Below are 27,843 nucleotides of genomic sequence, written 5' to 3'. Positions count from 1 at the left end.
GGATAAGTCCCAGTAAATGTATCTAAATTGAAGATGATTTCCTTGGTTGATTTGATTTTCGTGTCGAGTGCCTCGTGCCATCGATGTAATTTCTCAATCAGACGGAGTGGGGAAGAGGTTATTCCAAAGAGCAGACTGAGTAAAAGGCTGTCACACTGCATCTAGAGTAAAGTGTACACACCTCATCCTTCCTTACCTGCTCTGACACACACTTTGCACCTCTCTTTCATCACCGTTTTTCTGCAATCCCTGGGAGATTGAAAACAATGTCATTCCACATATGGTAAGACATTAAAAAAAATCACTTCTGGGCACAAGTGATGAAAGGAAAGCCGAAGATGAGGGCAAATGAATAGTTATGTCATTATCTACCTATTTCACTCAGCCCCCGCTGTGAATTCCACGTTGCTAATTCATCTTTGTGTCCTTGCTGAGATCTGCGGAGCAGATTCGGTTATCAGCGGGGGGTCACCCACCTCGGAGGCACTCCCTCCTCATTAAACCCCGGTCCAGTGAGGAATCCTGTTGGTACTGGGGTTGAACTGCAGCAGAGTCCCGCTGAGGAGCTTTGTTTAAACAGCGTTGCACTGTATTACCCAACTTAATGGAGACTCCATCCCTGGTCCACACCCTCAGAAGCTAATGTATTTACATGGGGTTATCTCCTCCTCAATGTCAGGCATAGGGCAACACACAAGGAGGAGATGAGAAGAAAATGGTACCCAGAAGTGAAAAAAACTGCACCTCTGGATGTGGGTGAAGAGCAAATCTCATTTATTTAATTGTTAGCCCAGTTAAGTGATGTGTTAGAATGAGGATTATGAAGGTTTTCAAATGCTGATTTGATAGAAAATGGGCATTGGGTTAGTCACACAGGGATGTTTTAAAGGTTCTGTATTGTATAGAGTGAGATTTCCATGTTTTTTCTGATTATAAAGCAGGTCTAGGTTCTATATTAACATTGAGAAATTATTAAAGAGCTCAGTCCACAGAGAAATGCACACAGAAATGCATTCAGAAACTGAGCCTTAGAACGAGCCATCAAGCCTTCTTGTTTGTGATGTCACCACCCTCAGCCACGCCCCAAGCCCCGTCCACCCTTACCCACCCTTCAACCTTGAAGGATTTGGTTTCTCTGAGTGTTTACCTGAAATCTGCTGTATATTTATTGGATCATTTAGGAAACAGTCTGCCAATCAGAAGAGAGGCTCTTGTTACTAGATCTCCGGAGAGAAGCCTGAGAGAGGAGATGTAAAACTACACTGAGATGGTTTTTGGTTCCTCAAACCACAAACTTCAAATGAAACAGGAAAAATGTAAAATATAGGACCTTTAAAATCTCAAAATTAGTTTAGTTTACTTAATGACACTGATTTGTGTATGATGTCATTAATCTGCTCAGGATAGTGAAGGTGGAAAGCACCAAATTGAAGTAAGCAAGGCAAGAAAAGCAGACACATGGTGAGAAATTATGAATTTTTTAAACTTAAGTAGGCCACATCAAACAGCATGGCATGTGTTTAAAAGTTTTTTAATTGGGGTGTCAGTGCACTCAGTATCATCCCACACATCCACCAGTTCACCAGTAAAACTCCCAATAGTCCAGATGTTCAGGTCACCCCCGCTGTGCTAACAGACCTTTAACAGCCGAGCTAAACTCAAACCGAAGCAGCAGAAAGGCAATTTATGTTTCTCTGTGTGGGAACAGCTATATGACTGCATGCTTTACTGGACATTATCCTCTAGTTGCAGCTAAATTTGTCTCCTCGCTGCAGAGGTTAAAGGTGTCTCTGGACACCATCAGTCATAACAGAAGTAAACAGTTACCCTGATTCAGAGATTTTGCAGGTAAGACATCAGGACATGCAGACTTGGGGCCTAGTGGTCAAACACATTTCCCACACATCGTCATGTAATGTGTTTGCATTCTGAAGTTGTCTGTGTGAAACATTACTCTTCAAGGTTTTTTCACTGACCACCTTTCTTGATCATTATCCAAATTGCAAAACCACAAACAAGGGATTGACAGGAACTTATGCATATGCACGTATCACATAACGTGTAAGACAATATTCACTCTTGGCTACAGTATGTCTGAGGACACGTCCACAGATACAGGTTGCTTCTTTCCATGTCTGCTGCCCCCAGTGGTTGGTTGTGATTTTGAATGGATTTGACACTGATGAATAAAATGCAGCTGGAATTTACTTTGTCACTGTTCACATGTGGCACTGTTACATTTTATACTTTTGACAGATTTATTGAACAAGTTTAAATTTTTTCATTGTATGTTGGCTCGTTCAGAGGTCTGTCAAGTGAGCGACAGAACTTCCTGTCAGAAATTCTCGGAATACAAGCTCACAATAGCTTGAAATAAAGCATTGCTAATTTTCTTATGCTTTTATTTTGTAGGCAAAATCGCTTCTGTGGGTAACTACTGCTGCCATGACAGAGATCGCAACCTGATGTGACTGCTTGTGTCTGTCATTCATTCAACATGGATAAAAGTATAATAAGCTTCTTCAGGTGGGGGAGATTCTCTATTTGGACATTATAGTTAAATGTCAGTCTGACATTCTAAGATTAAAAGAAAAAAAACACATTATTAAAATAACCTGACGGGCCATTTTTGGCCCACGGGCCACCAGTTGCTAGCCACTGTCCTATAGTAACTACACACTGAAATATCGTCAGTGAAATGCTCTTTAAACCTTTTCACCCATATTAAACCATGATTGGACACCAGAGCATGACTGGTCTCAGCACTGACAGAGAACATTCAACACTCAGGTTACATGTTGATTGAATTGCTATTTCTATTCACTGATGAAGACTTTGTGATAGAATTAAAAGCCCTAAAAATGAGTAAGTGCACTTTGAGTTAAGGTTGAATTTGTTTTTAAAGCCCAGGACTTCCTGGGTTTGGTTTCCAGTGAATTCAGCATGCTCCTGTTCTCTGCTCCTCACCGAGATGGTACAGCAGCTACACAAGCTTGTTTGTGTTTGACCACCATTGATTTGTCTGTGTTTGAAACCATCCATGTCTGCCAGTGCACTCTACATAATGTCTTCAGACACCCTCTCTCTCCACCAGCCACCTCGCACTTACTATGCAAGCTGCTATTCTGCCTCCATAAGCAAAATAGAGAGAGCAGAGAGCCCGAGGATGCATCTTAATCTTTACATCTCTCCGAGCTCAGCAGGCACCACAACACAAACCTTTGATATAATACTCGGCTTTTGCATTCTGCTGACATTCCTCTGCAGAACCTCGAAGACAAGAAGAAGTTTTATCAACACCAAGTCACTCCACGGTGATTGTTTTGTTCACCTGCCTCTGGCTGCAGGTTCAGTTATTGCTGAAAAATTTCCAACCAAATCTCAGAAAACAAAAATTAATCTAAAAATGTGACCCGTGTTTAATTTCCCTTCAAACATTAAGGAACAGCTGATATATGAGGGAGCAGAGATGAATCATAAAGCACCTTGTGGCATCTGTAAGCAATCTGTCCCCAGCATTGTGTGCCATTTGTTTACCTCTGGGGGTGTATGTAAGGAGTTTAACAACACGATTTACCGAGGCAATGTAAATCAAAGGAAAGACTGGAGGACAAGCATCAGCAACTTACTGTACTGTAGGTACACAGCTGCTCCGCACACACAGCGTATGCTAATTCTCCTAAATGCCACTCTGAGAAGCTAAACACACAACGCAGCGGCTGACAGAGTAGCACATAACCTAAAACAAACAGGAAAGGCGGACGAGGGGAAGCAGATGTAATCATGTGTTTTCCTCTGTAATCGTCTTTGTCCTGTGCCAGACTCAGACGACCACAGATTATTTGACTTATATCACAATTTGTAATCCCCTCAGCACACAATATCAGTATCAGTGAAAGGAAATGCTATTTGGTGGTGCTATCGGTGATGAGATAGAAAGCGAGGCTCCTCTCTGATATGATACCATCTGCAGGAGATTTTAATATTTGTGGAGGACACACGGCTCTGCCTCACACGGCTGCCTGGTCCCTCACGGTTAGCCTGCAAAATGCTAATGGGCACAGCTAACACTTTATGATGAATAACAAGCGGCGGGTATACATATTCATCAGTGTTGTAGCCACATATGCATATTTGACCATGATCTTTCACAAACCTTAACCCAGAGCCTCGATTTGCATAAACAGAACCGTAAAAACTTTAATCACACAGTCGCTGTCAGGACTGGATCCTGTGACAGAGAGGCAGGAATGGTGCTACGCCGACTTCACACAACATGAATCACATTGGACCTGAAGCAATTAGTCAATTAACTGATAATTAATCTGTAACTGTATCTGTTTAAATAATAAATTGTTTCAATCAATTTTATGAGGAAAAATTCACCAAAATTTCCCCAGTTTCAGCCTCTCAAAATGTTTATGTGATTTGAACAGTTCTAAGTTACACTTTTCCCTACATCCTTACAGTATCTGTAAGACCTTGGTTTCCCTGGCTACGGAGGATAAAGGTGTCTCCAGGTGGACACCCTTTCATAACAGAACTAAACAGTGAACCATGATCTGCACTTCTGCAGTCATTAAATAAGTTATATTTACTTTAATTTATTTAGGTTTTACCTCTGCTCTCATTCATGGATCCATGATAACTCATTCTGCCCAGAAGATGCAATTCTATGTTTCTGCAACACTGGAGGAAGCAGTTTCAGGACTTTCAGGACCACAGTCCTTAAACCGCATTTCTATGATGAGATTTTTTTAGCACCACTTAATGAACTGGTAAGGATTAGGGCTAGGGTTGTTCCTTGTAGAACAAGCCTAGCTCTATCCCTAACCAATAGGGTTTTCGGTACAGTAGCAGTGTCATGAAACACTAGGGTCCTAAAAATATGGCCTTAGGACTGTGGTCCTAAAAGTCCTGAAACTGCCAGGTCTGTAGAAAGATGCTACTCAAAAGATGTGACATGACTTAAGGGGGCCTCTTCTACTGGGACAAGCAGGAAGTCCAAGAGACCAAGCAGGCATGCCATAGGGTAGTGTGCAGTCTAACTCTTTGTTTGTAGAGTTAAAGGGGCTATTTGAAGCGGATGGTGGTGACTGTCGCTTGACAAGAACTTCGGCCATCTGTGTTTTTATAAGTCAAGAAGTTATAATACTCCCTTTGAGCAGCACTACGTCCTCACAGTGAGTCGCTATTGGAAAGTGACGTGACAGGCCGGGGCTAGCTGGTTAGCGCTAACTTCAGTAGAAGAAAAGAAGCAATAGAGACAAGAGTCAACATTAGCATTGCTTTCCACCTCTGAATGGAGTTCGACGGTGAACTCGCAACATTCCTTCTAGACTGGTAAGTAAACAGTTGCTAATGCTAATGTTGCTACGTAGCAACAGCAAACCTTGTAAATTGCTCCTTTAACTACTCCTGACCCCCGTGAGTGTCAGTGAGAATATTCCTTTACAGTAACAGTCTACATACTGTATTTTGAGACTTTGTACTGCTGACGTGACATTTTTTTATTGTCTGACAGGTTATAGATCAGGAAATTAAATAATTTATTCAAAAAATGTTAGTTTGATGTATATTTTAAGAGAATTTCTCCCATCCATGATAAAATGATTTGCATTGTGTGTAATGTGGGATTGTTAAGTGCAGATACATTTGCTTGTTCATCATTAGTGGAGAACAGTGAGCTGGTATTTGAAAGTCAGACCAAAACTGTGAAGGAGCTCACAGAGAAAGAAGCAAAAAGAGCAAGAGAGGCAGAGAAAAGGAGGATTTGATTTAAATAAGGATGGAGTGAAGGTAGAGAGAAACCCAGACAGCCAGTTTGACAGAGTATATCTTAAGTGATCAGAACAGATCAAAAGAGAGAGAGAGTGAAGAGAAAGTTTTCCTCGAGTCGGTATAAGAAGGAGCTTGTGGTGACTCTGTGATTGACAGATTCACACTGACCTGTGGAGCTGAAGGATTTAAAGGAGGTGAGGAAAGTGTCTTCGCCCATCGTCACCCGGTCACTGTCAACTATGACGAATACTTTTTTCCTTTTTTCAATTTTCCATGTTTTTTCTTTCTTTGTGTGGCTCTTTAAGAAAATCCACCACCCCTGCGTCCAACCTTCATCTCTATTTATCCCCCCACTCTCTTAACCTCCACTCGGCTGCCTCGGCTTTCATCTCCTCACTTGGTCGTACGCGGACTTGACTTCTCTCCTCACATACCCCCTCCCAACTCTTCCCTGCCCATCTCCCATCTCCCCTGTCCTCTCATCTCCTTTCTTTCATCTTCCCTCTCCTCCTCCCCTCTTCTCTCTTCCTTCTTCGCTGTCATTTTTTCTCTCTTGGTCTGACTCTGCCTCCCACTGACTTGCCTGCTTTATCTCCTTACTGCTTTTCTCCCCTTTCGTTCTTTGCCTACATTTCATTTTTTATTTCCTCATCCTCTCATCTGTTTTCCTTACCTCACCTCTTTTTACCTACTTCTTTTCCCTTGCCTTCTCTCCTATTTCCTTTCCTGCTTTCTTAATCTGTTTCCTTTCCTTCTTTCTTCTTCTTTTTCAATCCATTTCCTTCCCTCCTCTTTTAACCTGTTTCTTTTCCTCCTCCCTGCTTCCTTCATGTTTCCTCTCCTGTCCTCCTTTCCTATTTCCATCTGTTTCCTTTCCTCTTCTCCTCTTATAACCTGTTTCCTTTCCTCCCTTCTTCTTCCTTGATCAGTTTGCTCTCCTTTCCTCCTCTTTCCATCTGTTTCCTTCCCTCCTCCCCGGTCTCCTCTCGTCTGTCAGTCAGCGGAGGGTAAATAAAGGGGAGGTTATGAGGGCCATCCTGTCTGAACCCTATCCATCACGCTGCCACTTAATACCCACAGCTGTCACAGTGTGTACACAAGTGTGCGTTTCTGTGCTCTGTGTGTGTGTGTCTGTGTGTGTGTGTGTAGGATTTTCCAAATATCACATTAGAAATTGACAGAAGGTTACCAAAAATGTAAATACTGCCCTAACAGCAGCCCGACATGTTTTCCTCCTCTCTGCTCAAATTGTTGAAGTAGTTTTTTTCTATGGTTTGTGTGTGTGAGTGTGTGTGTGTGTGTGTGTGTGTGTGCACAGGCCCGCTGAGCAGCTCTTGCGTTCCTCCACTCCTCTCTGACAGAGAGCGGTTGCACCACACAGCGTTTTTTTCTTATTTCTTTGAATGTGAGCAGGCTGAGTGTGAACACACACACACACACACACACACACACACACACACACACTCAGAGAGACAGAAAGCAGCAACACACGGAGACACCAGGACATGAGCTGCAGAGGAGAAGGCTTTTGTTTGACACCAGAGAAGTGTCCATCACCCACTAGAAGGCCTGTAAGGTGCAGGAGGGGGCCAGGTACAACAGCAGCATGATCCTGGTGCAGTGTTCGTTCACAACAGACACGAGTTTCTGGAGGCTAAAAGAAAAGCAGCTTCCTTTTCTTTCCTCTGTTTGTTCCCTTTGCTTCTCTCCTTTGTAGGTGCAGCACACATTAATGCATAAAGTGAAATGGCCACAGTTAAGACTGTCAGACAGACAATACACACACACACACACGCACACATACTTGTACTTAACCATCACAACTAAGTGCCTAACCCTAACCCTGACCCTAACCTTAACCTAAACCCGATTCTAACCATAACTCTAAAACCAAGTCTTAACCCTCAAAATGTGATTTTAAGGTGTCTCAAAAAGTGAGGACCGGCCAAAATGTCCTCACTTTCCCAAAATGTCCTCACTCTGTTAGTAAAATACTTTTTTTGGTCCTTACTATGTAGCAAGTACACACACACACACACAGCTGGTGGGTTACTAGGAACACCTACTGTACTACAAGAGAAGCTACAGCAGTCCTGTAGCAAATCCTCTGTTCATGAAGGTTGAGCTGTTACAGGGAGCTGTTGATTCAACTGTATGGTCACTGTGGAGGGTCCACTTTGTGCTGCTGTTGAATTACATTGTGTTGAAGTATTATTTTGCCCAACCAACTTATATCAATGAAAGCAGGTTGAATTACTGTGTGTAATGCAGAGAGCTCAGCGCTGTGGACAACTTCTTTTTTATCACAGTTAACAGACTAACAAAGCCTTTCTTTTTTCAGTCAGCACACAGCCCATTTTTTTCATCATCATCTAACTCAGTTACAGTTTCTTTCATTCACTTTATGAAGGTAGATGTCCATGTGATTTGTTAATCATAAAGCAGGTCTATGTTCTATTTTAATACTGTGAAAGTATCAAAGCCTCAGTCCACAGAGAAATGCACACAGCCTGTATTCAGAAACTGAGCCTTAAAACCAGCTGTCAGGACTTCTGGAACTTTGTGATGTCACAACAAAGCAGCCACCGCCCTCAGCCATTTTCCAAGCCCTGCCCACCTGGACCCACATCCAACCTTGCAGGATTTGGTTTCTTCGAGTGTTTACCTGAAATCTGCAAATTTTTTATTGGATCACTCTTAAAACAGTCAGCCAATCAGAGGAGAGACTCAGACCCTCTCTTTTGATTGGCTCACTGACCTCTCAAGAGAGTAAGTAAGTGTAAAACTACACTGAGATGGTTTTTGGTTCTTAAAACCACAAATATATCTTCTGATGGAGATCAACACTTCAAATAAAACACAGGGAAATGTAAAATATGGGACCTTTAATTAATTTGTGTTTTACCTCTGCTCTTACTCATGGATCCATGTTGATTCTTCTTCTGCCCCAAGCTGCAATAATGTCTTTCTACAGTTTCAGGACTTTGATCCTAAGAACGTATTTTAGGCTCTATGGCTTTTGCTACAGCACAACTTAATGAATTGATCAGTGTTAGAGTTGTAGGCTGTGGTAGCAGTGTCACGAAAAACTAGGGTCCTAGTGCCCCACAGTCCTGAAAGTTTGCAGCGTCTGGGTCTGCAGAAACATGCTACTCAAAAGATGTGGCACTACTTAAGGTGGCATCTTATACTGGGACAAGCAGACAGTGCAAGAGACTGTGGCTGCAGTTGAAAAGTAAAAAAAAAAGAAAAACTCCTTTCCTTAACTACTTTTTCTTGACCTAACTCTTTGTTTGTACTGAGGTTAATTTAAAGTATAGAGTTAATTACCTCTACCCCCTGTGAGTCTGTGTAGTAACTTCTGGCTGTACACACCCTCACTCTTTGTCATTTGATAGGTCAGTTGTGTTTGGTTCAGACCTCAATTTAAGATAAAGGGTGCTAGTGTTTTTTCCACTTTATTTTCTGTAGTTTTCCTGCTTCCTCTTTCTGAAATAACTACTATCAATATCTGCTTTGTTAATTACAAATTAATTTGCAAAGCGTTTTTGCTTTTCACACCTTTGAGCCTTACTCTTTGGTCTTTAACAATATTCATCAGACTGATTGAATTCAAACAGCCTGAAATAGCAAAATATCATGATACAGAAAACTTTGCAAATTCAAATGATTTGTTGATTGTGGAGCACAAACAACACAACAGATTATTTTTAAAAAGGAAGTAAATTTAAGTCTGGAGGCGGGACGAAGCGTGTGAGTGCAGCGGATGTAGGAAACGTCTCCACACATGCAGAAAGAGACTGATGCATCCACAATGTCCTGCAAGATTCTCCTCTTTTTCCCACATTTTTAAAATCATGTCAAGCTGAACTGATTCATAGTGTGTCCTGTTCCATTTGTGGATACTTCAACACTACACTAGGAAAGAGGAAAAGGATGATGGGATGGAACAGGATGGGATGGTACCACTGTGGAAAAACAGTGCAGGCGTATCAGTGCAGAAGGTAATATTTCACTATGAGATGTAGGAGAATTTTCTTCTGCAACTGTTGTCTCCACTGGGGCCAAATCTGTTTAGTTAGATACTTGAGAGCCATCAAACAGCCTCTGGTGTGCAGTGTTGGCTGTCAGAACCCATCTCATGCACTGAGAACGCACTGATCCCACCACCGAGAGGCTTCTCCTCATCAGACCTGCCCCCACGCTGCAGCAGCAGCTCCGAGTCATACTTCCACCTGCGGCACAGGAGCTGGCTTGGGTAATCTCAAGACGAGCTGCCAACGCACTATTAGATATCCATTTTCTACCCATAAGCCCGTTGACATGTGCGGCCCCCGCCGGCAGTGTCTGTGCTCTTGTAATTGGTTTACGATCAACGATTGTCACTTGAAGAAGAGCGCACTACCTGCCAGACATGTACAAAGTACCTGCCAATTAGCCTCCTCCATTGATTCAGAGAGAGGCTTAGCTGGAGTATTCAGTAAAAAAAAATACATTTAAGGGGATTTTTCACAACACTGCTTTCTGGACTTTTTGGACGAGTAGTGGCTAAAATTCCATAATTGCTTGGTTCTTGTCTCATTGGGAGGTAAAAAAAAAAAAAAAATTGTTAATCAACTCACAAGCCTGCTAGAAAACTGCAGCAGCTTGTTTGATTGCTGGCAACAAAAGTGGCTATCAAACAAGAGAGTGAGGAGGGGAAAACACAGGATTAAATTAAATTCTGGTGATGAGAAGCTGTGACAAAACGCTCTGACGGCAGCTGAGGGGCCTCGGGACACGGCACATCAGATGTGGAGATGTTTGATAAGGCCCAATGATTAGATAGGATGTTCACACATTTGAGATCAAGAGCTGTCCTGCATGCTTTGTTAACAGCCAGAGAAAACACAACATAATCCTAACTAGAGCAATTACTCAACATTTATGCCAACAGGTTTTATCCCATTTAAATCAGCAGAGTGGCTCCAGACTCTTTCAGTAAGTGCACTTTTAAAGGGTCACTTCACCCAGTTTACATAGAAACAGTGGTGGTACATGACTCAAAACAATCAGAAAATATAAATCAGCTGCCGACGCTGTCATGTTGAAGTCACATTGTGGCAGGAATACAAGAGGAACAGGTTGATATGATGTTAAATGACTAAAAAAGTCTCAATTAATAAAAGCAGTGCACAACTTTTGGGAGGTAGTCACGATGCGATACCTTACACTTTATTAACAGTGAAACAGCTGACGGAGTGAGAATTGTCCTATGATAATAATAATTTAGATTTTTGGTAACGTATTTGAACTACACATTTATTCAGATTAAGGCATTATATTTCTTTCAGACAACACTGAAACTGTTTTTCTTGCTGTAATAATTCTTACTGCTCATTCTGGAAAGAGATGAATTTGTTAAATGTCGCTGCTGTTAGGACCAAAAGTGAAGCGAATTTCCCCTTCAATATCTTCATATATCATACATTTGTTCCTCTGTTTGGCCATAATCCTTCTGCGAGTTTCTCAGTTGAAGTGATATAATGGGGAATCACTGCAGAGTCTGGAGCTGGGGGGTTTCCCTAGGAGGATGATGAGTGGAAGGATGGGAGGCGGAGGAGCTGAATGGGAAGAATGGGAGGAAGGAGCTAGTAAACGTTTATGGAGCTAATGGTGTGGCAATGAAATCACACTGTATCATATTCTGTCTGGTGACTGCACACCAAAGAGCGCTTGCTTACTTACTGGCCATCATAAAAATGACATATATTTAAGAAGAGACAACATTTGATCAGAAGTTCTTTCTCATGGCAAATTGAAATGCTGGTAATAAAACCATTTGTGCATCACCTCCTCATTAAATGCCGCGATGAACCACGGAGGCAGCAGTTCAGCTTTGTGATGCACCTGCAGTCTGCTGCTGATGGATCAATCTTCAGGACAGATACTGATCCATTTAAGAAATCCGTGGATCAGACTAAATCCTGATCAAGGTACTGATTAGTTTTTAATGAACTTCTTTGTGGACTTTGCTGTTACGAAGTTTATCTGATGCAGTATAATAATTAACCTCATTTTAATTTGTTGGTGTTTTTTTAATTGCATTTCATTTATATGTATTTATTCTGTAATAAATTAGTGATGGTGGGCAGATCACACAATTGATTTCTTTAAGTAAAGACTGACCTGCACCAATTAATAAAGGAAGTGCTTTTATTATGATTCAAACAAATGATGTTCTTCAAAACAAAGCTGATTTCAGTATTGTGTTGTGACATTGTTGTATAACTCTTGAGCTTTGCAGTGACAGTTTATTAGCCGCCTGGAACTCAGCCTGCACTTTAACATATATTTGTTTTTTACCTCCACACAATGTCTTTGTGCATTTGCATTGCTATGTTAATTAAAGTTCAGCTGAATTATACAATCACACAGCAGACACAAAGGAGGGAGTGCATAAAGTAAATAAATTAACATATGCTGTGTGATTCCATTAATTACAGTAAAATTTGCAAACTATAACATGTCAGCACTGGAATAAATGGTTCAGTGAGACAAGTTTGCACCGTGAAGAAAAGCTCCACAATAGCAAGTGGAACTGATGACAGACTGCAAACCCTGACTGAAACAATTAAACATTAAAGGTGCTATATGTAACTTTTCTTTGCCTCTGAATGTGGTTTCTTGATGGGTGTGGGTGGTGGTGGTGCTTCAGCCATTGTTGTATTTACAAGACGAGAGGTCAGCATACGCCCTCTAACTGACGCTACGTCCTCATCCTCTCATGTTACTCAATATCGCAAAGTAGTATTACAAAACAGGACTAACCAACTAACTGGTTAGCATGCTAACTTCAGTAGAAGAAAAGATGTGGCTGCTTTACCTTTAATTTCCATTATTTTTATTTGCTCGCTGCCTGTTTTGTACCATGTGTTTTCTTTAACTCTTTATTGGCACCATGTTAGCATAATGATCATACATTTTAAATAAAATCAAAAAAACAAAACAAATGTTAAAATTGGTTTCCACCACTGGAGGCAGCTGTTGGCAGTAAAGGAATAAAATATGACGCTGAACTCGCGTCAATTTCTTCTACACTGCTGGGTAAAAGAATCTGTTCAGGCTAAAGTTGGCTATGTAGCAATAGCAAAAACTAAAGCAGCTTTAAGACATGGCTGAGAAAGAGCAAAGCTTATTGAGAGAGCTCAGAAAAGATCAGCTATATTCCAGAGGTCAGTTGCAGCGACACAGGCCTGGGAACTGATTACATTACTTGGGGTGCAAATGTCCTAAAATGTTGGACGGAGGTTTTTGACCTCTGTTGAGAGGCGTCTCAGGAAAGTGAAATGGGACCACTGGTACCACAGCTGAGTGGAGACTGAGAGTGATGTATCATTTCCATTTCAATTTCTACAATATGACTTCAGCTGCCAATCAAATGCATGAGTCTTGAGTTATGATTTGAACCCATTTAATTGTCAGACGACAGAATATTCAAAATCTAGATTGTACAGATGTCTCCTGAACTGTTACACTAATAATCTCTGATAAGTAAGTACCACATGAAATGGCCAAAGAGTAGAGAAGTCTTATTTTAAAAGTTGGCAAATGTTGTAATACTGTTTTGTGCCTCCATGTGCATTAAAATCACTACTCCCTGTCCAGGCAGACTAAGGCCAATAAGAGAATATGTTCCTCTATGTGACATTAAATTGAGCTTCATTTGCAGTGAAAATGCTTCCTCTCTCTGTCATGTCCCTGCAATGAAATCCTGCCGGCTGCAGAACAAGGTAACTAGGGTTGGGAACTCTGTGCACGGCCACAGGAGGATCATGAAGAGTGTTTAACTGCTCCAGCTGTTGTACGGTGGTTAGTAAAGCAAGTGTGCCGTGGAGAACAGCTAGAAGAGATAGCTGAGATATAAACGGAGCAGCAAACCGCCGAGCGCTTGGTGCCAGGGGGAAGGACAAACAGGAACTTATTTATGTATGCCTGGACATGCTGGGGAGGCTTGTTGTGTTTGCTTTGGGAAACGGATGCTTTTACATACTGTGCACAAACCACAGCACTACACTACCTCACTGTGCTACATTGCATCAGTGCTTTTATTCCCTAAAGCCCCATCCCTAGCTGCAGCCTTCACCACAACGTGCCAACTTTAATCCTCGGCTCTACTACAAAGTTAGAAGATTAACTTCAAATGTTTGTGTCAAAAAATGTTTTACCACCCTAATTCATAAGGTTGAGAAACCCTGTGGACATTTCTTAGCTACAACTGAATACACAAGTAATCTGAAAAACACCTTAAGACTGACTGTGCACACAAAGTCAACGTTATTTCTGAGGGAAGTACAATATCTATATCAGCTGAACTGGTTCCAAAGTGTGTCTTGATAGGGATTATGAAAATGGGGGATCATTTAAACAGTTATTAAGACTTAAAAGAGAGTTGTGTTTGCCTTAGATGAAAGGTTAACACTCTTATTGCTCCATCCCCGTGGCCATTTTTTAAGTAGAGAAAATTCAATTATATATAGTTTTAACAGAACAGCATCCGGTTCAAGTAACTGCGAAGCAGCAGATTCACCTTGTTTCCTTCAGCAAGTGACAAATCAGGGCTTAAGATCAAAGTCCATCCCACTCCCAAACAGTAGCTGGTGACTGATTTATCTGCCCAAGCTGAATCTCTTCATGACTCACCCTCACCATCTCTTTGAACAAAGTCACCAGACAAGAATGCTTCGGAAAGAGCGGACACAAGGTACAGTTAATAACTAGAATGGCACTTGTAGAGCTCATACCTCTGCCAAGGCTGAAACATGCCCAAAAGTGATTTTAAAAACTCTTGGATCCGCTGCTTTAACCAGATCTGTGGCCCCCACCCATCCACCAAGTGGTGCAAATGGGTTCAGTAAATTTTTGTGTAATCCTGCTGACAAACAAACATAACTTCATTGGTGGAGGTAGAAGGGCAACCATTGATTTACAGGCTGTAGTTAGATGCAAACCTCCACTCGTTTACTTCCTGCTCCACTACATCACTTATTTGCAATGAACATTGCCAATGGACACCTTTTAATATGATACACAGGGATGCTACTCAGGAATGCTGGGCTGGACTGTCACACTTAATGTGTGAACAGAGGTTAAAGTGGACTGGACCGATCCAGAAAGATCTGGAATGATTTTGATAAGAAAATAAATCTGAACAAACAAGAAGTAATTTGTTTCATAGATAAAAATGTCAAGCGAGCGAAAATACTGCTTATTCCACGTATTTGTCAGTTGTGTCTAAACAAGGAGCGACAAGCAGCCACACACACACACATTCTTGTCTTACTTTTGCTGTCTGGACACTCTGCGATATGCATTCCCTAACCCTTAAACTAATTCTAACCCTAACCCTAAATCCAAGTGTTAATCCTTGAAAAGCCCTCCATTTGAGGTCCTTGTAGCTTCATTGTTGCAGAAGAAATGGTGGAACATAAGAAGCTTTATGTTACATACTCATGAGGTTGTAAAAAAAAAAGAGCTCCACATGATTAGAAGAGTAGAGGAGCATTACTTTGATCATCACGGGACAGACTCGAGGAGTCCAGGACAGACCCCAGTGGGCGGCCACACTGGTGGGCTGGTGGACCATCCAAAACCTTTTTTTTTCCTGACCCTGTGTGTTTCTTTATCACACAGTCATTCAGGAAAGCGTCCTATGTGCGTGGTCAAGGACTGGTCTCACTGGCTAATCACAACCAAGCCCCACCACCACCCCACCTGCCAAACATGACATGTCGGTCAAACAGAACAGCTGATCTGACTTGACCTTGGACAAAGAAGAGTTCATTGAAAGCAGCCGTCTCTATATGTGTAATTTTACATCCAACCTTACATTTGTTCAGAGTTTTGAAACTCAGCTCGAACCTTTACCTCTCACTGCCACTTGATATTTCTCCCTCTGTCATGTGTAATCCCCTCAGTCACCTTCAATATTTCACTGAAGTTAACCTTGATGTTTGCAGGAGTGGATGTGCACAAAACGTCCTCTATTGTGAATTTTCCTCACAATTCACTCAGGTGTGTGTGCCCTTGTAAGGATGGAAATTACCTGTCGTGCACACGCTCAAACACACACACACACAGCCACCTGCAGCCTTTATCAAAAGCACCTCGGCTCAGCAGAAAAACACAATCTCGGGAAAATAATTGGCCCGACATGCAGATACACAACAAGATGGAGAAGGTGGAGGGAACGGTGAGCTGCCGTCAGTCAGACCGGGGGAGAAAGCGTTGGCTGTATGGGAAGGGCGAAGAGGTCTGGGCTGAATGTGAAAATAAAACTATCGCCAGTGGCAAGGTGGCCTGATGTTATCTTAAATAAGAAATAAGCTCTGTCTCCAGGATCAAGCACACAGTGTATTTAAAGTGTACGCAGGAAAATGAGCCTTCTGTGGGAAACTTCCATGCATCAAAGCGTTGCACACTGTCTCGAGGCTTACCTGGAACAAAGCTCCCCTGCACCACCTCCTTGTACGCCCACCATCCTTCGTGAATTTTCGGAGGATTCGGCTGCGCTGTGAGGTGAGGAAAAGAAACACAGAAACAGGGACATCAATCACTTGGATCTGGAATTCAGACAAGAAAGAAAAAAACACACAGTCCTGCCATGTTTAGAAGCTTTCCATCTGAAACACCATCTTTTTTTTTTTTCTTCCCACCCTCATCATTTCAGGCACCCTGCTCAACCTTCTCAGCAAGAGGGCTCGGCAAATAGAGTCTCCAGAGAGGGCCTCAGAGCAAATATGCCTTCGATAAGAATTCAGCCTCTCATTTCTGTCCAACTGAACACACACACATTCAGACACACACAGAGAGATGTACACTTCCTCATGATGCGATGACTCTCTAGGCATTAGTATGGAAATGCCTTCTGTTATGTTGTGTGAGCTATTGAAGAAAGTGCCAGATTAGAGCAAGGTGGTACACTTTAATTGAGGTGACTAAGTAAAGGTCTCAGTGCAAAGAGGGAGTTGTGATCCAGAATTACCCATTGAGCCTCCGGGATATTACTTCTTACACCTCACCCTTTTTTTCTACTCATTCATCAAACATGTAAAGCGTAGCTCAATGGAGGGTCTCAAGGTTGCCCTCCGTGCTTTTCTTTGAAGGTCCTATATTGTATAAAGTGAAATTTCCCTGTTTTGATTATAGGTAGATGTACACGTGTTTTGTTAATCATAAAGCAGGTCTAGGTTCTATATTAATACTGTGAAAGTATCAAAGCCTCAGTCCACAGAGAAATGCACACAGCCTGTATTCAGAAACTGAGCCTTAAAACCAGCTGTCAGGACGTCTGTAACTTTGTGATGTCACAATAAAGCAGTCACTGCTGTCAGCCATGTCCCAAGCCCCACCCACCTGGACCCATCATCCAACCTTGTAGGACTTGGTTTCTCTAAAAGTTGACCTGAAATCTGCCAATCAGAAGAGAGGATCAGAGCCTCCCTCTTGATTGGCTCACTGACCTGTTGTTACTAGAGCTCCAAAGAGAAGCCTGAGAGAGGAGATGTAAAACTGCACTGAGATGGTTTTTGATCAATTTAAGCAAATTTCCATGCTCACCACCGAAGATGTTGTAATTCGACTCCACATCTTCAGATCTTTCTTAAATTTCACGTTTGATGAGAGCTTGATTAGATCTAGATGCCACTTTTGAGTCACAGTCACAGTGCCCCCTACTGATCTGTTAACAACCTCCACGTCAAATTTGGGCCAATGGCACCAATGCCCCAGATTTCACATCCAGGCCTGATGATGACACAATTATAGCACCACCTACTGGCAACAGGAAGGAAGCATTAAGAGACATGACTGAAGAGTGAGAGAACATGATTGGATTCACATCAACATTACAGATATTGTGTGGCTTTAACTTTACTTACTGCAACATGATGAATAACTGATGGTGAAAACTAATTCATCCAATGTCCAGTAATGAAGGAAATGCCCATCCACATCAGGCAACGTCCACGTACACACACAGGAGATATTTTACTGAAACACAACAATCTGCTCCTTAATGCACCATCCAAATATCATCACGTTCACAACCCTGTTGCTCTATGATGATTATACACACTGACGCTGTATGAAGGTGCGAGGATCTGCTCAATACAGCTTTCAGTTTTAAATTCGTAGTGTTCTTTCTGAAAACTAAAAACCTTCTTTTCTGTTTGTGCAAACAAAACATCTCTTCTTTATTTTACACCTGTACTGGGAAACCAACATTTTCATCTTGTTTTAGTGCCACAAAGAAAATCTTTCTGTGCCCTGTTAAGTACCAGAATGGATTTTGAATACGGTGTAAAAGCTCAGGCTCACTAACATTTATTACAGCAAAACTTTGGTCCAAAATCAACGGATTGGAATCGTTGTAACCGGTGAACTCGGAGGCTAAATAAATTTGCAGAGCTCGTTCATCCACAGTTTGACTTTGGTGAGCTCTGACTTGTGAATTTGTGCTTTTGACCAATAGCAAACCATCAACTTGAAATTGTTGAACTAATATAAGCTGTAGAGCACCATCCAATTATATCACTCTACTTTGCCAAATGTTATTAGATGTGTTCCTTAAAATATAATCAATTATTCATCACCTATTATTAATCTAAAAAGTAATTACATTACAACTCCTCCTGTACTGAACACCTGTAGAATGGAAATCGATATGTGGTTTAATGAGCAGACAGTCTATGGTTTGGAGGTAATTACTTAACATCAAAAGCTAACTTAGCCCCTGTGATGCCAGAGAGCAGTCCCTCCTCAGAGAAGCTTTACAGTTCACACACCCTCCAATTCTGAATAAAGCCCAGGTACAGTTTGAACATATGCTTACCAGTGGCTAGCTCGCCAGCTAACATAACATGTAAATTCTAGTTAGCTCTCTGGGGCTATTTTAAAGTGTATTCTTCCTGTTTTTGTAGAAGCTGGCTGACTACCCACACCTCCAGCTCCTGTGCTGCCACATCTGTTCTTCTACTGAAACTTCAGTTAATGATCCCACCTGCTATTACCAGTGCTAATTTCATTTATTACTAATCACTCCTGTACTTTACAGTGTAGTTTTTTTTTAAATGACCACTCTTAGAAGTGAAGGTGTATCAGTATTGTGTGTATTATTATATTATTTACAATGACTTCACTGGATCCTCTCCAGGCCTGACACTGTAAAACCAAATTGTTTACAACTCACAGTACCGGAGGTCATAATATTCCAAGCATGAGGGTATAACTCTCACAAAGACATCCAAAACATTAATATCACAAAAAGAAATCATGAAAAATTTGCAGGTCACATCACTCAAAACAATGTAGACATATCAGTCAATATATGATAAATAAATCATAATTATCTTTATTACATTAAACTGCAATATTGTTACTTCCCGTTTTGCCTATAAAGAGAATCATTTTGATGTTGCCAGGCACATGTGCTGGACCTTGTTTCCACCAAAGCTCACTGTACGTTGGAGATTTATTATCATTATGTTGTTAGCTTGGTAGAGAAATAAACAGCTGGTTGTGGGGTAGCAGTGCAGATTTGTGACCCATTCATTACACAACGCAAGAGAAGAGTGACCTGCTGCTGCAAAAGCACATGGAGTAAATTACTGTCACTCTCCTGGTGAGACTGCAAATACAACAAACCCCCAAAACGTTGAGTGGAACCAAGATTAAATTCTGTAATGCAAATACAGGAATTCAAATTGAATCTCTTACTCTAATTGCTTCTGGAAAAAGATGTAACATATCACAGCCTTCATCCTCCCGTCTAGCCACAACATTAGCTGCTGTGTGATCCAGGAGTTTTCTCTATATCACCGAGCTAAGTATGTTTAGCTTTGCCACTTCCTGCTGTGACTTTGCTCTTAAGGCTGGTAGCTGCTGTCATTGTTCTCTTTTTATGGTAATTTATTGAACACTGTGGCAGCTAAATAAACACGGTGTGACAACATGGAGATGTATTACTGTGCTGTACTGTTACATTTACATATAGCTAACCATGCTGAATAACAAACATACTGTGACGGAGGTTCACTTCATTTTCATCGTGTTTTTCTGAGGTAGAAACTCAGAAGTAAGAAAACATAATGAGTGGTCAGAGAGATCAATGGCATACAGGGTTACTTGGGTGTGTTAGTGTGTGTGTAGGGGTGGTTGTGTGTGGATGTGACAGCCCTTGGGATTCTAGCTACTGTAAGTAATAATATAAAGGAGATTTGGAGGCCTGTGGACATGATCCTCTTACAAGCTCCTGACAACAGTACAGATACAATTCTCTCTCTCTTACTCACACTCCACTCATGTGCACTACAATAACACAACTGCTGTCCCTGACCAAAATAGAATACAGCATCCTTATTTCAGTCTTATAAGAATGTAAAACTATTTTTTTTTTACCATCAGTTGTGGATTAACAGCTGCTGAGATGCTCTAATGTTAAATTCTGTGAAGTAAACTGAACCTTTCATGATCCCCTGGAAAACAGAGCTGTTACAGCACCACTAATTACAAGGACACACAGTGTGACGAATATGAGATTTAAAAATGTTGAAAATATATCAATTACTTAATAAAGATGTAGCAAGTAAGAAATACAGTCTGACCAATAAAAAAACATTAATGCAAAACTATGGAGTTTTTTTTTGTTTTATAATCAAATAATTATCATTTATTAATATGATACATTTTAGCTACTGTGAATGTATTAATAACATTTGCATTTAAGTTGTGCAAATGATCGTTTCAAAAATAAAATGTCATCTTAATTAATTGACAACATCTAATTAATTTTTATTTTCTCCTTTTTTCCATCATTTATGATTATTACAAGTTAATCTTTGCTCCATGATTACATTTATTTTGAGCACATCATTTCTGTTTTTTTCCTTGTATTTTTATATAATTCTTTGTTTATATTCATGTTTTCTATTATTATACTACATTTGTACTTTTACACGAAGCATTTGTATATTACCAATTCATGTTTTAATATATTCATTATTTGATTTTTTGTTTTGGGTTAACTGTACAGATGCTTTGCCTAACATCTTGTGATATCTGTTGTTCTGCAATTTGTGTCAGTGCAATAAATGAATAAATAATAAATTATATAAATTAATAATTAAAATACCGATCCGGTTTAAATCAAGTTTTTAACCTTGTTAATGTCCACATGATGTTTTTTATATCACACAAGACATATGATGAGACAGGGATTCATAGAATTACCACAACCTCTAACACTGTGTCAGCCTCTGCCAGTTACAAGCTAACAAACAAATATAAACATATAAAAGATGCTAACTACGCTAACCTTCCTGATACGCCTGCTAGTCTCTGATTCTGGTCTCAACAGACTCCTCATCTGAGTCTGACTGAGGCTCAAACATGTGGCTGAGTCTCTCTGATGTTTTGTTAACACTAACCATCTGGCTACACACTGCTAATTCACTGGTCACAAAAACCTTGTCAGCAGAGAGAGCAAGAGTTTGCATTAGCAACAACCACTAACACTTTCTCAGCCACTGCCAGTTACAAGCTAACAAACAAAACTAACCATTCTGATATGTCTTCTGGTCGCCAGTTTTGGTCACAACAAGCTCCTCATAAACCGACGAGGTGTGTGGCTCAGTCTTTCTGATGTTTCCTTCTCTGACCATCTTGATACTCTCTGCTCTTTCACTGGTCAACCTCGCACAATTGGCAGAGGTGGGAGGGGCACAAGGCCTGATCCAGAATTTCTCAAAGACAAAGTTTTCTTCACTTTTTATGTGGAAAAACACAGTTAAACAAAATATTAATAATGTGATTCTTGTGATTCTACACAAGTGTCAATGCTGCTGTTCTATGTGCTGCTCACAGGAACTTGTAGGATGTTGGATCTGGTCTGTGCAGTTGATTAATTAATCACAGAACAGCAGGATCGATCAGGATCTAACAGTAAACACTGTTCTGAGTTGAAAACTGTTACTCACAGATTAACAGTAAAATCATGTGGAGTAACGCAGCTGATCTCAGGGTGAGAACTTTTTTCTGTCCAGTTAACAGGATTATTTCATTGAGCTTTCTGCTTTGCCACTTACACTCATGTTTATTTGCAGTTGTGTCTTATACTCATAAAAGCTTATCCATACAGTCACAAACACCACAAATCATCCAGCTTATAAAACATGCTAGTGAAATTTTATAGCAGAATCCTGCTCAGGTCCAGTTTGGAAACCTCTCCCTGCTCATGTGGGGAACTTAACATGAATCGATCTGTTACCAGCAATTATCTCTAAATCACTGCCAGACCATAGTGACCTGTTAATACGAGACCTGAAATGACCCATAATTAAAACCAGGCTCAGAGCTGCTGCTGCTGGACAGTGAAGGCAAAAGCTTGAGGGCACAGGGGACTGTCAGGGCGCACAATGGCAGGAGGTCATAAATGATTAAATATATATATACACGCATAATTGCAGAGACAGTCCTCCATGATTTCAGTAGATTAAGCTGGCACAGAGTGGACACTTCAATCCATTTGTTAAATCTTTTGATGAGACACCAGAATTTAAAGTTAACTGATCTTGTGCGATTATCTAAATACTATGTTTTGCATTTGTTTGTTTAAAGATGTGGATGTTTCATTTTTATGTTTTTTCCTGTGGCATCAATCAGGACTGAGAATTTGCGAGTGCACTTATATATATGTTTATTCCATTTTAAAGTCATAAAAGAGTGTTTTAAAATATGCAGAGTAGAAGAGGAACCACAGTTTAAATCAATTTGCCGGAGACACATTTCAGCAGCTGCTTGTTAATTATACCACTGACAACATATCTGCTGTGTTGTGAATTGTATTCTTCTTATTATTTTAGAAATACAGGTGAACTCTTTCTCTCTCACAGAGACCTCAGCCTCTCTCCCTCTGTTGCTGCTTTTAAATGGGATGAGAGGATCTTGTGTGATTGGTCAAAATTGCAAGAGGATTGTTGTTCGTGCTTGTTTGTGTTTGTTCCTGGAGATTTTGTTCATGTTTGCGTAAGCGCCCTGTTTCAGGAAAAAATGGAGCCACCTACAACTGAGTCCTTCCCACGGTGCAGCAGCAGGAGCTGATTGTCCAGCTGTTAGTGGGAGTCATGTATGCTTTTTAATGCCTAATTTAAATGCAAATTTAATTAATCCATAATGTGTTTTTTTCAAATGAATAAATTGATTAATTTATTGATTCATTAATCCAACAAAGTGGCACCCTGCAGCCTCCATATGATCCTGCAGGCTTCTGTCATCATTTGTGGGAGGAAGTGGCAGCAACTGTTCGCCAGCAGATGAGACATAATCTCTTCCTGTGGTTCGTCAGAAGAGAAGTGCAAAAGCAGCGTAACAAGCACCGTCCCATTTCTCACAATGTCTGATCCTGGTCCCAAAACACTCCTCCTGACATCAGCAGAAAGGAAATGCCTCTGATCTATAAAGGGAAATGCAGACAAGATGCTGCAGGAGGTGGGACAGAGAAGGGGCGGGGGTGATGGATCACCATTTTTCATTTTATAGGGGCCCAGAGCAGTTATACATACAGTATAGGCACAATACAATGAAGGCATGATGTTCAATCAATTAACTTGTGTGTGAGGTGAGTGTATGCTGTGTACTGATAAGAGATTCAGACTATTTTAAAGGTCCCATATTTTAGTTTTGATATATTTCCATCTGAGTTAATTTTTGCACCTCCTCTCTGGAGCTTGAGCAACAACAGGGTGTTTTGTGTCAGTCAGCTGAAAGACTCCAGCTAGATTTGGAGTAGAGCTTTACACTGGAGCCTTGGGCCTGGTTCCAGTGCAAACCCCTGGATCGTCGGATCCAGTGCAGGAGTGACGGAGCCCGCTGCCCCTGCCTCCAGCTCACTCTCCTCAGCTGCTGGACCATCCAGGCAGACCGGTACAGTGCCAGTGTGCATGGATGCGCAATCCAAGACCATCTGGGATTTAAGGGAGGTGGGTGAGGTGCCTGGGCAAGCAAAGCCGTCACGCAGCTTATCCTTTTTTCAGAGCTCCAACTCCAGGCTTAACTGTGAGTAAGCAAGTTTACAGTCCACACACACACACACACATAGCCACTGTAACAGCTGGTTTTCAGTCCAAGTGTAACTCATAAAACAACACGATTCATAAGAAACTTAAAAGGTCCCATCCAGTCTAAAGGTAGATGTCCATGTGTTTGTGATTATAAAGCAGGTCTGGGTTCTATATTAATACTGTGAAAGTATCAAAGCCTCAGTCCACAGAGAAATGCACACAGCCTGTATTCAGAAACTGAGCCTTAAAACCAGCCGTCAGGACTTCTGGAACTTTGTGATGTCACAACAAAGCAGTCTCCACCCGCAGCCACGCCCCAAGCCCTGTCCACCTATACCCACCATCCAACCTTGCAGAATTTGGTTTCTCTGAGTGTTTACCTGAAATCAACTATATATTTATTGGCTCACTCAGTCGACTGACCTGTTGTTACTAGAACTCCATCTAATAAAAAAAAAGAATAAAAATACCGCTGACTCCAGGTAAACAATAATATTGTTTTCCTAATCTTGGATACTGGAGGGAAATGGAAACTAGTTACAAAACTGACAGAAATATGTGATGTCAAACCAACAACTACAGGCCCCTTTAAGGATGAGTCACAGTAAGTCTTATAAAGGGTGAAGGCCCATTTGAAAAATGTGAAGATAAATTCGGTAAACTTTATCTGACTATTAGCAACAAGAAGACAACTGCTTGTATCCCTTTGTGGGAAATAAAAACCCGAGCTGTGTGCATGAACACAGTCAGAACAGTCAGTGAAGACACAGCCGCTGAAGTTCCTCTCAGCTCTGAACAGACTTCAGTGCTGCTGGGAGATAATATGTCATCCTCAGAATTGATTTTCACGTCATCATCTGTTGCACGTCCAGTAACCAGCTTCACTCTTTCTCCATCCTCGATGCCCAGCACATTTAATTCATGAAATTCCTTTACAAGCCTGATGACTGATGAGTCCTCTAATTGACACTCACGTGCATTGATGTAACATGGTAACTGGTGACAAATGAGCAAAAAATTTAATTCTTTACAAATGTGTACGATGACTTGTGATCTGTTCAAAAACAAATCAAATTCATTACAATTTTACAAACGAATACAGCCACAGTTGAATAAATGCGAGCACACTACATAAATATTTCCAACTACAGAATTAATTAACAGAATAATATTTGCTTTTGAGAAGCTTCTGGTGCATGTAAACCACCAGCACTCAAACACAAGCTGCATTTGTGGATCACAGGCTGTGAAGAGTCTCAAAACCGGGAATCCTTTCAAAAGCAAATGTTATTTTTGGACACAAACATTCTTCACATTAGATTATTGAACTTGAAGTTGGAAATCTATATGCAGAATATTGATGTTGATTCATATTGAATTGTATTTTTTTGTCTAACATTGGGTTGGTATTTATTTGGAGGTTGGAAAATGTATTTGGCAACAGCATCAATCACTCAGAAACTGTTGCACATTTGTCAGGTATTAATTTACTAATGTCTCTTCCTAACGTACGTCCTGCATATATATATGCGGCAGGTCAGAATTTCTCCCTGGTCCTCATTTTGAGCCAAGCCTGACAAACAGTGAGAGGCCAGGCTATGTTGTACCAGAGCTCTGCCAGAATTGCACCAACAGAGGCAGATCTTGTCAGACTTCTAGAAACTCCTGCTTTTTAATATAGTGTCAGTTTTTGTTTCAGTCAGAGAGGATGTAATAGTTTCACAGGAGTACTGTCTGTACTGGTGGTAATGGGACTGGCCCACTGGCTGATCATTTACAAGAGGAGTGTTCGTTTAATGCCATGAGACGTGTGTGAGCTCGTCCCAGCAGACACAGAGTACACTGATCCAATCAGCTGCTTAAATGTGAGGCTATTGAATTACCCGCAAAACAATGGCCAATTAACAGTCAGAGGATCAATGAGAAAAACCAATTATCTTCATTCGGAGCTTAAATACCCATGGCGAACCTCACTTTATAGGTGTGCAGGTTTGGATTGGTGTCTGTCAACTCTGTTCTACACGTCTGGGAGTATAGAAGCTCTGAGGCAGGCCGGGCTCATCACCTGTCAGTCTGCTCCTACCTCACACTGGTACACTGTGTCTGGAGTCAGTGTGTACTGTGTGTTCCTCCCAGCCTGTCACTGTGTTCCTGTTTGTAAAAAGCAATGGTGCGTTTTGTGGGTGGGGTCGAGCTGGTGGCAGAAAGTGACAGTTAGCGGTGTCGGGTGTCAGTTTTTCACACAGGAATACGCTCTCAGGGTATTTTGACAGTTTGCCAGCAGACGACGAAGTTTAGTAAGTGAAGACGTGAACAATGAGGGAAACAAAGTCTCATCCTCAGTCAATACGTTGTAACACCTATGATATTATGTGTTATCCTAAGGTTGAGGCAAATGATCATAGTGTAAAATAACCTAAATGTCTATCACAGATATATTATTACTATTATTATTCAGGTGCTGATATTGAACATTTCCATTTCCAAAAGTAACTACTTAACAACTACAGTGTTAGGAGGAGACATTACACATTTATCGAACAGCTTTGGTTACTAGCTGCAGCCAATGTCACGTTTCTTTCTGTCTTCACATCAGTTTTCTCTGTCCATACCACTTATCTTTACAGGGTCGCGGGAGGGTGGGGACAGGTTGCCAGTCTGTAGAGACAAACAAACATTCACATTCACATTAACACGTACATATAACTTTGAGCCAACAGTCAACCTAACCTACATGTGTGCAGCAGCCGATGTACCTGGAGGAGAACATACAAACTCCAGCAGGTTTGAACCACAAACCTTCTTGCTGTGAGGCGACAGTGCTAACCGCTGCACCAGTGTGTACACACTACTACTTTCTTAAAATCAGAATCGGTGTCCAGGTTACATCTCCGAGAGCCTGAACTCACTGAAAACTCTGCGTCCTGAGGAGCAGAGGAGTGATCATCATCCCGCCTACAAGGCGTCAGAGACGGCACAAGAAAGGAAAATAAAAGCAGAGTTAAGAGAGGCGGCCTACAACTGAGGCCACGGGCGAATAATACAACTGTTACAACTGGTGGCAGTGGTGGGATCATTCAGTTAAGGACACTGGTGTATTTTCATTTTGTGTGCATTAGCCATGCCAGGAGGAAGAGGAGGCAAAGTTCTCAAATTAGCCCAGATAGATAAAGAGGGCCAAATCGACAATGAAGGTGGGGAGTGTGGAGAGTGGGCATTGAGGGTGAGAAGGACAGGGAACCTACAATCTTGGACCTGGCAAACATTCTTCAGGCCCATATAGGGCAGCAGAAAGCTCGAGAGGGCCACTGGGATAAAGAGGCTGCACAGCAGGACCAAAGATTCAAGGCCCTTCAACATCAGTTTAGCCTCCTTCAACTGGAGGTACAGGCACCATACCTCTCTCAGGCTGAGGCCTGCACCACTTGAGAGGCCTCAGGAAGACACAGATTCAGACGGCTCTGCATCGGAGGCTGCTTCCCCATTAGGGCACCCCCCAGCTAGGTGACTCCTTTCAGGTTTACTCTCGCTATTCTAAAAAACCAAAAGTGCAAAAACTGAGTGATTAAGATGATACTTTTGCCCGCAGATGGTCAAAATCAGACTGGGCTTTCCATCTGATTCCACTGCTAACGGGGGAAAGCTAGAACTGCTTATGTGCATGTGGATGTTGATAAATCAGTGAATTACGATCATGTTAAGCTCAGAAACCCTGGTAACTTGTCAACAAGGTGGATGATATGAGACTGAGGATTACTTTACACAACACAGACAACTGTGTGACGATCACTGCAGAGACGTGTGTGGACAGCACCACTGCTGTCGGGCTAGCCAACGAACAGACAGGACTCCAGCCTGCGGTAAGAGAAAAGGTGGTGGGGAGTGTGCACATGTTAATGATGACTGGTTCACTGGTTCTGGACATTATTGGGACACAGTGTTCCCCAGACATTGAAATTCCCACCCT

The 27,843-nt window shown here is 41.4% G+C and overlaps 1 protein-coding gene across 1 annotated transcript in view; it reads right to left on the bottom strand.

The window, feature by feature from the left end:
- ca10a (carbonic anhydrase Xa) overlaps window positions 1-27,843 on the bottom strand; it is a 242,498-nt gene that overhangs the window by 192,828 nt on the left and 21,827 nt on the right. The window contains exon 2 of the mRNA XM_071463557.1: window positions 16,257-16,331. Within this exon, the coding sequence (XP_071319658.1) occupies window positions 16,257-16,331 (75 nt within the window). The remainder of the gene's footprint in view (window positions 1-16,256; window positions 16,332-27,843) is intronic.

Source organism: Trachinotus anak, unplaced genomic scaffold (genome assembly GCF_046630095.1).
Source record: "Trachinotus anak isolate AG129_WGS33_773 ecotype Australia unplaced genomic scaffold, CSIRO_AGI_Tana_v1 ptg000025l, whole genome shotgun sequence".
In the NCBI taxonomy this organism is placed as follows: domain Eukaryota; kingdom Metazoa; phylum Chordata; class Actinopteri; order Carangiformes; family Carangidae; genus Trachinotus; species Trachinotus anak.
This window is presented reverse-complemented; position numbering and strand designations above follow the sequence as displayed.